Source organism: Tachypleus tridentatus, chromosome 10, assembly GCF_004210375.1.
Source record: "Tachypleus tridentatus isolate NWPU-2018 chromosome 10, ASM421037v1, whole genome shotgun sequence".
Classification (NCBI taxonomy): domain Eukaryota; kingdom Metazoa; phylum Arthropoda; class Merostomata; order Xiphosura; family Limulidae; genus Tachypleus; species Tachypleus tridentatus.
The window spans coordinates 151,571,186-151,586,730 of NC_134834.1; the positions used below are offsets into that span (position 1 = coordinate 151,571,186).

The 15,545-nt window shown below is 32.5% G+C and overlaps 1 protein-coding gene across 3 annotated transcripts in view; it reads right to left on the reverse strand.

Moving 5' to 3' along the window:
* LOC143230640 (transcription factor hamlet-like) overlaps window positions 1–15,545 on the reverse strand; it is an 85,435-nt gene that overhangs the window by 14,910 nt on the left and 54,980 nt on the right. For all 3 annotated transcript variants that reach the window (XM_076464513.1, XM_076464511.1, XM_076464512.1), the window contains exon 2: window positions 13,741–14,036. In XM_076464513.1, coding sequence (XP_076320628.1) covers window positions 13,741–14,036 — 296 coding nt within the window. The remainder of the gene's footprint in view (window positions 1–13,740; window positions 14,037–15,545) is intronic.

The window sequence follows — 15,545 nt, forward strand, 5'->3', positions numbered from 1 at the left end:
TGCTTTCATCGCTTGTGCAACTCACATTATTTGTGATATCTTAATCTACTAAGCTACAAATAGTCTACCTTTTAAAATTGAACTAACTCTAACACATCCTTAATAATTCTGTTACACAGGAACTGGAAACAGGTCCGACAAGACATTGAAACGAGGCAGCCTGCCTCGTGGTATAGCAGGACCTCTTCTCAAAACGTCTCTTAGAGCGGTGTTCTGTTGAATATCCAGTCAATAAACGTTATACAAGTAGTTTTACAGTCGTGTAAGAGTGAATACCACTATAGAAAAAGGAAGCTCAAAGAACTTTTCTTATCTTAACACCGTCACATAAACGTGAACTTCCAGTTCCCATCCCGCCGTGCGATTGTTGTTTTCTTTCCTCGTAGTGAAGTAAGAGTTCCGAACTTTATTTCGTCACTGACTTCTTTAAGCCACAAACGGTCTATACTAAGGGTAGACAAACGTCTATCGTCAGACTGTCCCCCCCAAAAAAAAAAGATATTTTGGGGTGAAATGACTGCTTGATGATGTACAAGTGGTCGTTTGTAGTCTTCTTATCTAATGAACAGATTACTGAACACAAAGCTACATCGTGTCTGTACTCAGATAACAGAACATGTTCGTAAAACTCATATAAACACAAGTAGTAGCGTTCCAAACTTGTCTCTTACTGCCCAATAAGCATTTCGATCCACAACAGAAGTCATCAGTTGAACTGATGATGAGAAATAATAGAATTTATTATTTCAATTCGTAAAAAAGTAGAAAACCAATATTGAAAAAACAAACAATGGAACTGTTAAATTGCGAATACTCGTGTGATTCTGATTTACGATGTTATCTACTTCAGTAAACGAAACGTTTAATCGTCAGGTAAGGTTTTATCCATTGAAGAAAGCGCAACGTGTGATTGCGTCTAAGGGAACGTACAACCATTATTTCGTTCATTTGCTAGATTTCTTATCTCTTTCTGTTTAACAGTAGGTCTAGTATTTCAACAAAAGTAAGACTTTAGGATATTACTCAAACCTTCTGATCTCTCCTGAGTGTAATCTCTTGACCTGGAACGTAAGGATTTTCGTTTTTGACGCAAACAGACAAATAAAAAAATATCCACGGGTTAGAGATTATAATTGACAACGTTCACTATATGTTCTATTTGACTCGCTTCGTTCTAGAGGCGAAAAAGGCTCGGGCTGAGACCACAGACTGTGGCTGGCAGGTTTCCCAATGGATTAGCGATCGAGTAAAGCACGCGGTCACAGACAGCTGATGAGCTGTACCAGATTAGCAGCTTCCTATGCTCACTTTATCTTATCATAAAATACAGGACTAAAACAACACTGACCCCTTCCAAATAGAGTCTGTTTGTTTAAAGTCCAAGTGCAAAACATAATAATAATAATATAATAATAATTTATATCGAAAACCTCCTTTACTTCTGAATCGTTCTGCAAGACAAATTTATAACTTAACCAGTGGTTATATAAATGTAACAGTTTGTAGACACCAATATATAAGGATGGACTCTTTTAACCAGTGGCTCTATAAACATAACATTTGATAGACAGCATTATAGAAAATTGGAATTTTTAAACAGTGATTCTCTATAAATGTAACAGCTGATACACACTAATATACAGGCTTGGACTCTTTAACCAGTGGTTCTATAAATGTAACAGTTGATAGACACCAACATACAAGGTTGGCCTCTTTAACCACTGATTCTACAAATGTTACAGCTGATGGAGAACAATATACAGCGTTGGGCTCTTTAACCAGTGGCTCTGTAATTATAACAGTTGATAGACACCAATATACAAGGTTCGACTCTTGAATAAGTGATTCTATAAATATAACAATTGATAGACACCTATATACAGGGTTGTAACCTTTAACTAGTGGTTCGATAAATGTACACGTTGACATACACGACTATACAAGGTTGCATTTTTTTACCCAGTGATTATATAAACATAACACTTGATAGACACCGATATATATAGTTGGACTCTTCAAGAAGTGGTTGTTGTAATGTAACACTTAATAGACACAAATATATACTGGATTACACTGTTTACCCAGTGATTCTATAAACGTAGAAGTTGATAGACTCCAATATACATGGATGGACTCTTTACCCAGTGATTCTATAAACATAACACTTGATATACACCAATATACATGGATGTACTCTTTAACAAGTGATTGTTTAATGTAAAACTTGATAAACACTAATATACGGAGTTACACTGTTTAACCAGTGGATCTATAAATTAGCAGTTGTTAGACACCAATATACAAGATTGGACTCTTTAACTAGTGTTGCAATAAATGTAATAGTTAAGAAACACCAATAGAAAGGGTTGGACTCTTTAACGAGTGGTTCAATAAATGTCAAAGTAAATAGACACCAATATACAGGGTTGGACTTTTTAACTTGTGGTTCTCTAAATGTAATAGTTAAGAAACACCAATAGAAAGGATTGGACTCTTTAACGAAAGGTTCAATAAATATCAAAGTAAATAGACACCACTATACAAGGTTGGACTCTTTAAAGGGTGGTTCCATAACTGTAACAATTGATATACACCAATATACAAGGTTGGACTCTTTACCCTGTGATTCTATACACGTAGCAGGTGCTAGACACCAATATACAAGGTTGGACTCTTTACCCTGTGATTCTATAAACGTAGCAGGTGCTAGACACCAATATACAGGGTTGGACTCTTTAACTTGTGGTTCTATAAATGTAACAGTTGAGAGACACCAATATACATGATTGGACTCTTTATTCGGTGGTTTTATAAAGGTAACAATCGATAGACACAGATATACAAGGTTTACTCTCTACCCAGTGGTTCTATAAATGTAACAATTGATAGACAGCAATGTACATGAATAGACATTTTAACAAGTGGTTCTATAAATGTAACAGTTGCTAGGAATCAATACACAGGGTTGACCCTTTAACTGGTGGTTCTATAAGTGTAACAGTTGATATACACCTATATACAGGATTGGACTTTTTAAACAGCGGTTCAAAAATACAACATTTGATAGGCACCAATTTAAAAGGATGGACTTTTGAACCAGTGGTTCTATAAATACAACAGTTGATATACACCAATATACAATGTTGGACTCTGTACCCAGTGATTCTATAAACGTAGCAGGTGCTAGACACCAATATACACGGTTGGACTCTTTAACTAGTGGTTCTATAAATTTAATAGTTGAGATGCACCAATGTACAGGATTAGACTCTTTACTCAGTGGTTGTATAAACATAAAATTTGACAGACACCAATAAACAGGGTTGGACTCTTTAACGAGTGGTTCTATAAATGTCAAAGTTGATAGACACCACTATACAAGGTTGGACTCTTTAAAGGGTGGTTCCGTAATTGTAACCCGTTGATAGACACCAATATACAAGAATGGACTATTTTCCCAGTTGTTCTATAAACATAATACTTGATAGACCCAAATATAATTGGTTCAATTCTTTAACCAATGGTTCTATAAAAGTAACATTTAATATACACCAAAAATATGGTTCGACCCTCTTACCACTAGTTCTATACACGTAATAGTTGCCAGACACCAATATAAAGGGTCAGACTCTTCAACAAGTGGTTCTATAAATATAATAGTTGATAGACAGCAATTTTCAGGGTTAGACGTTTTCAAAAAAGCGGTTCCTTAAATGTAAAAGTTGATAGTACAACTATACAAGGTTGGACTCTTTACCTAGTGGTTTTATAAAGATAACAGTTGATAGACACCAAAAACATAGGTGGACTATCTCTCTACTGTGGTTGTTTTAATGTAAAACTTGATAGACACCAATATACAGAGTTACACTGCTTAACCAGTGGATCTGTAAATGTAGCAGTTGTTAGACTCCAATATACATGATTGGACTCTTTACTCAGTGATTTTATAAATGTAACACTTAATAGACGCCAATATACAGAATTGGACACTTTAACCAATGGTTCTATAAATGTAACAGTTGATAGCCAACAATGTACATGGTTGGACTGTTTAACAAGTGATTTTGTAAACAAACAGTTGATGGACACCAATATAGAGGTTTAGACCCTTTAAGAAGCTGTCTTATAAATGTAAAAGTTGATAGACACCACTATACACAGTTGGACTCTTTAACAAGTGGTTGTATAAATGTAAAAGTTTATACACACTAATATACGGGGCTAGACTCTTCAAACAGTGGTATTATAAACGTAACATTTTATATTCACGAATATACAGTGTTACACTCTATAACCAGTGGTGCTATAAGTGTATCAGTTAATAGCCACAATAAACATGGTTTGACTCTTTAACCAGGGGTTATGTAAATGTAACAACTGGTAAACACAATATACAGGGTTGGACTCTTTAACAAGTGGTTCTATAAATGTATCAGTTGATAGACACCAATGTACAAGGTTGGACCCTTTGACAAATGGTACTACAGGGTGTTCGGAAACTCACTGTGCACATATATATTTATTAACAGACATGTTTCATTATAGAATACAGGAGGTAAATATGAATGACAATTATAAACAATGTTGAAAGTGACCCCGTTGGCATCAATACAGGCCTGGATCTTTCTTATTTTGTTTCTAAACACCACTCTCAGTTGCTGGCTTGAAATAGACTGAATGAATGCTGTTATCACTGCTTTCAAAACTGCAAGGTGACTTTCCGAATGTAGCGATCGATAGACATCAATGTACATAGTTGGGGTCTTTATCCGGTGGTTGTATAAATGTAACAGTTAATAAACAACAATATACAAGATCGGACTCTTTAACCGGTGGAGTTATAAATGTAACAGTTGATAGACACCAATATAAATGGTTGGACTATTTAAGAAATGGTTCTATAATTGTAACAGTTAGTGGACACCAACTAACATGGTTGGATTCTTTAACCAGTGGCTCTATAAATGTAACAATAGATGGACACCAATATACAGGGTTAGACTCTTTATCCAGTGGATGTATAAATGTAGCTGTTAATACACAACAGGTAGGATGAGACTCTAGAACCAGTGGTTTTATAAATGTAACAGTTGATAAATATGAATATACAGAGTCGGACACTTTTAACCAGTGGTTCGATAAATGTAACAGTTGATACACACAAATATACATGGCTGGACTTTTTAACAACTTGTTCTATAAATTTAACAATTGATAGACATCAGTATACATGGTTGGATTGTTTAACGGGTGGTTTTATAAACATAAAAGCTGATAGACACCAATATATGGGGTTTGACAATTCTATAAATGAATCTATAAATGTAATAGTTGCTAGACACCAATGTACAGGGTTTGACTTTTTAACCAATGGTTCTATAAATGTAACAGTTGATACACACGAATATAGAGGGAAGGATTAGACTCTTTAAACAGTGGTTCTATAAACGTAACAATTTATAGACACCAATAACATGGTTGAACTCTCTAACCAGTGGTTCTATTAACGTAACAGTTGATAGACACAATTATACAAGGTTGGACTCATTAAAAAGTGCTTCTATAAATGTAACAGTTGATGTATTCAAATATATAGGGTTGGACTCGTTAACCAGTTGTTCTATAAATGTATCAGTTGTTAAACACCAATATACAAGGTTGGAGTACTTAACCAGTGGTTCATTAAATGTAACAGTTGATAGACACCAATGTACAGGGTTGGACTGTATAACAAGTGGTTCTTTACACGTAACAATCAATAGAGACCAATATACATGATTGGACCCTGTTAGCAGTGGTTCTATAAATGTAATAGTTGATAGTCACCACTATACAGGGTTGGAGTCTTTAACTTGTAGTTCTATTACCGTAACATTTGATAGAAACCAATATACAGGGTTAGACTCTATCCAGTGGTTCTATAAATGTAACAGTTGAAAAAGACCAATATATAGGGTTAGACTTTTACCCAGTGATTCTATAAACGTAAAAGTTGATAGACACCAATATACAGGGTGGGACTCTTTAACCAGTGGTTCTATAAACGTACCTAACATAACACTTTGTAGAGACCAATATACAGGTTGGAGTAATGTACTGAGGCTGAACTCCTGTACTAGGGCTGGACTTCTGTATTACGGTTGTATTCCTGTACTATGGTAGCATTCCTGCGATACAGATGGAATCCTGCAATATGGTTGGACTGCGGTTCTGCCCTTATTACAAAACGTTGTTACAAAGATTCATCTTCTGGATCAGAACTGGACAATTGAGAATATTTTCATGTGAATACTGTGAGAGTCCATCAGCTAAGTCTGATAAACCTAAATTCAACTATTATTTTATCTAACACAAGAAATATTTTTTATGTTCCATCAAAATTTTCCGAAAAACGAAAAAACAATTTTCCGTCATAAAAATTTCTAATAATCTTTAATACATAATAATAATGTTTACCTAAAGATATAGTAAATAATACATTATACCTAATTAAAGTTATAAAAACGCTCTTTATCCACTTCAGAGGGTGAAATAACCTTCTCTACCAACGTTAGAAACTGCAATAACGTATATATGTGGCAATACTCTTTTAACTACATAAAAAGATGAAATAACGCACTTTACTTACATCCGAAGATGTAATATTTTACATTACCTAATTTAGAACATGTAATAACGCTCTTTCGAGACATTAGATATTCCATCTTTTATTATATATAAGAGCTTTACCTACACTAAAAGATGCAATAATGTTCTTCACTTAATTAGAAGACGGGATAACCTTGTTTACTTTCACAAAAATATGGAATAAAGCTATTTAGCTACATTAGAATATTTAAAAACACTTTTTACCTCCACTAGTATATGTGATAACGGTCGTTACCTACATTACTATGTTTGCTAACGTTCTTTACCTATATTAGTATGCGTTATAACGTTCTTTCCCTAGATTAGTACACGTGTTAACGCTAATATATTTTAATATATGTGATCACGTTCTTTACCTACTTAAGTATATGTGATAACGTACATTACCTATGTTAGTTTATGTGATAACGTTCTTTCCTTACATTACTATATGTGATAACGTTTTTTATCTACATTAGTATATTTTTAGACTTTCTTTAACCCCTTTAAATTATGTGATAACGTGCTTTATCTACTTTACTATACGATATAACGTTTTTAACCTACATTAGCATAGGTTGTAACGTCTTGACCTAGATAAGTATATGTGATAAGTTTCTCTACTTACATTAGTATATGTGATAACGTCTTCACCTACATTACTATATGTGGAAACGACTTTTCCTACGTTAGTATATGTGAAAACGTTCTTTACCTACTTTACTATATGGGATAACGTTCTTTACCTACATTAGTATAAGCGATAACGTCTTTACCTACATTAGTATCTGTGATAACGAGTTTACCTACATTACTGTATGTGATAACGTTCTCTATCTGCATTAGTAGATATAATAACGTTGTTTACCGACATTAGTATATGTGATAACGTTCTCCAACTTTACTATATGTGATAACATTCTTTAACTAAATTAGTATATGCGATTACGTTCTCTACTCACGTTCGTATACCTGATAACGTTTTTATGAAGGTAAGTATATGTGATAACGTTCTTTACCTACGTTAGTGTATTTGATAACGTTTTTACTTACATTAGTAATGGTGACAGTGTTCTTTAGTTACATTACTATATGTGATAACGTTCTTTACTTACATTAGTAATGGTGACAGTGTTCTTTAGTTACATTACTATATGTGATAACGTTCTTTACTTACATTAGTAATGGTGACAGTGTTCTTTAGTTACATTACTATATGTGATAACGTTCTTTACTTACATTAGTAATGGTGACAGTGTTCTTTAGTTACATTACTATATTTGATAACGTTCTTTACTTACATTAGTAATGGTGACAGTGTTCTTTAGTTACATTACTATATGTGATAACGTTCTTTACTTACATTAGTAATGGTGACAGTGTTCTTTAGTTACATTACTATATGTGATAACGTTCTTTACTTACATTAGTAATGGTGACAGTGTTCTTTAGTTACATTACTATATGTGATAACGTTCTTTACTTACATTAGTAATGGTGACAGTGTTCTTTAGTTACATTACTATATGTGATAACGTTCTTTACTTACATTAGTAATGGTGACAGTGTTCTTTAGTTACATTACTATATGTGATAACGTTCTTTACTTACATTAGTAATGGTGACAGTGTTCTTTAGTTACATTACTATACGTGATAACGTTCTTTACTTACATTAGTAATGGTGACAGTGTTCTTTAGTTACATTACTATATGTGATAACGTTCTTTACTTAGTTATTAGTAATGGTGACATTAGTGTTCTTTAGATTACATTACTATAGTGTGTTTGATAAGGGTTCGTTACCTTACATTAGTAGTTAGGTAACGTTCTTTACTTAAGTTAGTGTGTTTGATAAGGGGTTCTTTACCTACATTAGTATGTTAGGTAACGTTCCTTACTTAAGTTAGTGTGTTTGATAAGGGGTTCTTTACCTACATTAGTATGTTAGATAACGTTCTTTACTTAAGTTAGTGTGTTTGATAAGGGGTTCTTTACCTACATTAGTATGTTAGGTAACGTTCTTTACTTAAGTTAGTGTGTTTGATAAGGGGTTCTTTACCTACATTAGTATGTTAGGTAACGTTCTTTACTTAAGTTAGTGTGTTTGATAAGGGGTTCTTTACCTACATTAGTATGTTAGGTAACGTTCTTTACTTAAGTTAGTGTGTTTGATAAGGGGTTCTTTACCTACATTAGTATGTAGGATAACGTTCTTTACTTAAGTTAGTGTGTTTGATAAGGGGTTCTTTACCTACATTAGTATGTTAGGTAACGTTCTTTACTTAAGTTAGTGTGTTTGATAAGGGGTTCTTTACCTACATTAGTATGTTAGATAACGTTCTTTACTTAAGTTAGTGTGTTTGATAAGGGGTTCTTTACCTACATTAGTATGTTAGGTAACGTTCTTTACTTAAGTTAGTGTGTTTGATAAGGGGTTCTTTACCTACATTAGTATGTTAGATAACGTTCCTTACTTAAGTTAGTGTGTTTGATAAGGGGTTCTTTACCTACATTAGTATGTTAGGTAACGTTCTTTACTTAAGTTAGTGTGTTTGATAAGGGGTTCTTTACCTGCATTAGTATGTTAGATAACGTTCCTTACTTAAGTTAGTGTGTTTGATAAGGGGTTCTTTACCTACATTAGTATGTTAGGTAACGTTCTTTATTTACATCAGTAGATGTGATAACGTTTTTTACCGACATTAGTAGATGTAAAAACGTTTTACCTATATTAGAATAGGTGACAACGTTCTTTACCTACTTAAGAATATGTGATAATGTTTTTTGTGTACATTAGTATCTGTTATAACGTTTTTTACTAACATTAGTGTATGTGATAACGTTCTTTACTTTCATTACTATACGTGATAGAGTTTTTATCTACATTAGTATATTTGATAACGTTCTTTATCTACACCAGTATATGTGATAACGTTGTTTACCGACATTAGTATATGTGAAAATGCTCTTTACCTACATGATTATATTTGATAACGTTCTTTACCTACTTTACTATATCTGATAATGTTATTTACATGCATTACAATATCTAATAATGTTTTAACTACATTAGTATATGCGAGAACGTCCTTTACCTACTTTAGATGTGAGAACGTTCTTTACCTGCATTAGTATATGTGATAACGTTCATTATCTACATTACTAAAGGTGATAACGGTTTTTACCTACTTTAGTATATGTGATAACGTTTTTTAACTGCATCAGTATATGTGATAACGTCCTTTGTCTACATTAGTACATGTAATAACGTTTTTTATCTACATTTGTATGTGTGATAACGTTCTTTACTTACATTAGTATATGTGGCAACGTTGTTTATGTACATTAGTCAATATGATAACGTTTTTTACCTTCAAAACTATATGTGATAATGTTCTTCACCGAAGCATACTTTACCTATATTTGTATAAGTGATAATATTATTTAACGACATTACTATATATGATCATTCTTGACCTACATTAGTGTAGACGATAACGTTCCTCACCAATATTACTATATCTGATTACGTGCTTTATCTAAATTGGTATATCTGATAACGTTTATTACCTGGAAGAGTATATGAGATAAATTGCTTTACCTACTTTACTATATCTGATAACGTTCTTTACCTACATTACTATAAGTGATAATGTTTTCAGCCTACACTAGTATATGTGATAATGTTCTTTACCTTCATCAGTATATGTGATAACATTCATTGCATGCATTAGTATATGTGATAATGTTCATTATGTATCTTAGTATATGTTATTACGTTCATTACCTACATTAGTATATGTGATATCTCATTATATGTGATATCATTCTTTAACTACATTAGTAGATGTGATACCATTTTTTACCTGTTTTAGTATGTGTAATAACGTTCTTTACCTACGTCTGTTTATGTACCTACACTATTATCTGATAACGCTATTACCTAGATTAGTATATGTGAAAACGTTGTTTACCTACATTAGTATATCTGACAACGTCTTAACATACATTAGTATAGGTGATAACGTTCCTTACCGACATTACTCTATCTGATTACGTGCTTTGTCTACATTAGTATATATGATAATGTTCTTTACCTACGTTACTATATTTGATAACGTTCTTTACCTACAGTAGTATATGTTATAAAATTAATTACCTGCTTTAATAGATGTGATAACGTTTTTGACCTACATTAGTGTAGACGATAACATTTCTTACCGATATTACTATATCTGATTACGTGCTTTATCTAAAGTAGTATATCTGATAATGTTATTTACCTACATTAGCATATGTGACAACGTCTTAATCTCCATAAGTATATGTAATAACGTTTAGTACCTGGAACAGTATATGTGATAAATTTCTTTACCTACATTACTTTAGGTTATAATGTTTTCAACCTACAGTGGTATATGTGATAACGTTTTTTTCCTTCATCAGTATATGTGATAACGTTCATTACATACATTAATATATGTGAAAACGTTGAGTACCTGGAACAGTATATGTGATAAATTTCTTTACCTACATTACTTTAGGTTATAATGTTTTCAACCTACAGTGGTATATGTGATAACGTTTTTTCCTTCACGTTAACGTTCATTACATACTTGAAAACATCAGTATATGTGATAAATTTCTTTACCTACATTACTTTAAGTTATAATGTTTTCAACCTACACTAATACATGTGATAACGTTCTTTTCCTTCATCAGTATATGTGATAACGTTCATTATCTATCTTAGTATATGTGGCAACGTTCTTTACCAACGTTAGTTTATGTGATATCGTTCTTTGCTTACCTAATTATATGTGCTAACGTTCTTCTACATCAGTACACGTGATAACACTCTTTACCAATTATAGTATATGTAATAACGTTCTTTACATAATTTAGTATATGTGATAACATTCTTTTTATACGTTAGTATATATCATAACGTTCGTTACGTACTTAAGTATATGTGATAACATTCTTTTTATACGCTAGTATATATCATAACGTTCGTTACGTACTTAAGTATATGTGATAACATTAGTTACCTGAATGAGTACATGTGAAAACCTTTTTTTAAATTCATTGCTATAGGTGATAAGGTTTTTTACCTGCATTAGTATATAAGATAACGTTCCCTAACTACATTACCATATGTGATAATATATTTATCTACAGTAGCGTGTGTGATAACGTTGTTTACGTGCAGTACTATATGTGATAACGTTCTTTATCCACTTTATTCTTTGGGATAACGTTCGCTACCTTCTTTAATGTATGTCATAACGTTCTTTACTTACACTAGTTTATGTTATAACGTTTTTATCTGCATTAGTATAGGTGATAAGGTTCAACACCGACATTAGTACATGTGATAACGTTTTATATTTACTTTAGTATATGTCATAACGTTATTTGACAACAATACTATATTTGATAATTCATTACCCACTTTAGTATATATTATAACATTCTTTATCTACATTAGCATATGTGATAACGTTGTTTACCGACGTTACTGTATGTTATAACGTTCTTTACCTACATTAGCATATGTGATAACTTTGTTTACCTACATTACTACATGTGATAACGTTTTCAACCTCCATTAGTAAATGTGATAACGTTCTTTACATACGTTAGTGTATCTCATAACATTATTTTGCTACATTAGTATATGTGATAACGTTTTTTGTCTGCACTAGCATGTGTGATAATGTTCTTTACCTACATTTCTATATGTGGTAACATTCTTTACCTATGTTATTATATGTGATAACGTTCTTTACCTACTTTAGTATATGTGATAACGTTCTTTTCCTACTTTAATATATTTGATAATATTCTTAACTACATCAGTATATGTGACAACGTTGTCTATATACATTAGTTTATATGACAACGTTGTCTATATACATTAGTTTATATGACAACGTTGTTTACCTTCAGTACTATTTGTGATAATGTTTTTCACCTACATTGGTATATGTGATAACGTTCTTTACGTATTTTAGTATATATGATAACGTTCTTTACTTACGCCAGTGTAGATGATAACGATTTTTACTTACATTTGTAATGTGATAATGTTCTTTACCTACAATACTATGTCTGATAATGTTCTTTACCTACTTTAGTACATGTGATTACGCTCTTTACTTACATTAGTATACGTGATAACGTTTTTATCTACATTAGTATGTGTGATAATGTTTTTTCACTTATGTTAGTATATCACGTTCTTTACCTGCTTTAGTATATGTGATAATATTCTTTACGTACATTAGTAAATGTGATTCTTTAACTTGATTACTATTTGTGAGAACGTTCTTCACCCTAATGTTTTTTACCTTCATTGGTATACGTGATAACGTTCTTTACCTACTTTAGTATATTTAATAATGTTCTTTACGTACGTTTGTATATGTGATAACGTTCTTTATATACATGTGATAACATTCTTTATATACAGGTGATAACGTTCTTTATATACAGGTGATAACGTTCTTTATATACAGGTGATAACGTTCTTTATATACAGGTGATAACGTTCTTTATTTACATTAGTATACGTGGTAACGTCATTACCTGCATTAGCATGTGCGATAACGTTCTTTACCTACTTTATTATATGTGATAACGAATTTTACTTACATTAATATATATGATAACGGTCACTTCATTAATATACGTGATAACGTGCTTTACCTCCGTTAGTATATGTGATATTCTATACCCATAATACTACAGGTGATAATGTGTTTTTTACCTAAACTGATATATGTGAAAACGTTCTTTACTTACATTAGTATATGTGATAACGATCTTTACCTACGTTAGTATATGTGGTAACGCTCGTTACCTACATTAGTATTTGTGATAACGTTGTTTACTTGCTTTAGTATATGTGATAACACTCGTTACCTACATTAGTATTTGTGATAACGTTGTTTACCTGCTTTAGTAAATGTGGTAACGGTCGTTACCAACATTAGTATATGTGATAACGTTGTTTACCTACTTTAGTATAGGTTTATAACCTTTTTTTTTTCTACATTGATATATGGGGTAGTCATAGTTACCTATAACATCTTTGTTTACCCACCTTCCATGCTAACTTGGATGTTCGAATTGACTCCATACGTGCTGGTATCGGCCCAAACCGCGATCCTTTACAGATTATGCTTCTTGTCCACACTCCTATCTGATACGACAAGCTGCTCGGTCGAAACTCTAGTTCTTCAGGTAGAAACTGTAACCCAGCTGAATCGGCATCGGGAATTAAACCAATCACAACCTTTACTGACCGTAGGCCAGAATTAGGCTTAGTGTCCACACTATCAACACTTGATAAGTTATTTTCGTCTTCTCTTCTTCTTCTCAGCCCTCGTTCTTTCTCGTCTGTTGTGATAAAATATGTTTGTCATTCAATGAGGAAAAGATATTACCAACGTATGATTACTCGTAGTAGTAACCTCAATCTTAATGTAACTTTCTCGAAGAAAGAAAACTGAGTTAAACCAGCAATTTCAAAAACAAATGCGCTACAGACGAAGAACGCTAAAATCCGGGGTTTGATGCTCACAACAAATATACCAGTGTGGCTTTGACCAAACACAGGTACACTCGTCTTTGCAACACCTCTGATACCGTCCCCAAATTTCGTTATGAACTATATCTCTGTACTAGCATGGTTTAGGTTGTTCCTAGTCCAACAACTATTATAAACAATTCGAAAATTTCGAACATATCGGTCTAGTAAGTCAGAAAAGTCATTGTTATGAAACGTAAATTTATCAAGAAATAAATGACCAGTTGATTGCGAGAATATACGTGATACTTTGTTCGCCTACAAATGTTATTACTGCACTCTCTAATCTCAGAAAATATCTTTTTTATATCTTAACATATTATCGTCTTCGTTATTGTTGTCCCTTGGAGCTATAACATTTACTGTTGTTAAAATATCACTGAATAACCATGCTCGTACTACCATGTAGAGGTAAAACTATGAAATCGAAAAAGTCTATGTCAATTAAGAAATGAAAGAGCATGTATGTTAAAGACAATATGGGCGTTTACCAGATACAGTAAATTAGAAAGTATGGTAATATCGTTGTATTTAGTAGCTATGATAAATAACAAAGTATGGATGAAAAGGATATTTAAGACCAGCAAGTTATATTTCGATATGTAGTGTGAAAGTCCGATATTTGTTTGTGAAAGTTTCGAATTTCATTACATTTTCTTAGAAGATAAGGATAAAGTGATACTTGGTTTTTTTTTAACACTTAATAGTTTGTTAGTCTGTTTTAAACTTTGCCTTTGATAGAGCTTTGTTTTCTACAAACTGGACTTTAACAGTAAAGTGTTACTTTCTACAAACATGTACCTGGTGTCTCTTAATTACTAAGCCTTGTTCTACAATAACAGATGGTAGTGAAGGTTTCTCTGTTATATGTCAGCCGGGGAGGAGATAACCACCGATTATTAGCGTATGATTTCCTTCTGACAATAAGAGCACAATGTTTACACTTGTTCTACCTTGTCAGATACCGAGATTAACCAACCTCAAGAGGTGAGAGTAACATAACATCTGGAACTTGGCAACAAACTACAGAGTAAACATGTACTTCACGTGTGGTAACTCGAAGAACGACATTTCTCACTCTCTGGACAAGTTGACACACACGTATATGTACTCCTGTGAAGTACACTTAAACGTAGCGTTCACACAGTATAAAGTTTATAAACCCTCACACACAAAAGAAGAACACTCAAACCATTAATGCAGCAGACAAACGATAAAAACCCTCACACGCAAAACAACAACACTCAAACCTTTAATTTAGCAGCGTTTAAACGGTAAAAATCCTTATACACAAAAGAAAAATACTCAGTTCATTAACG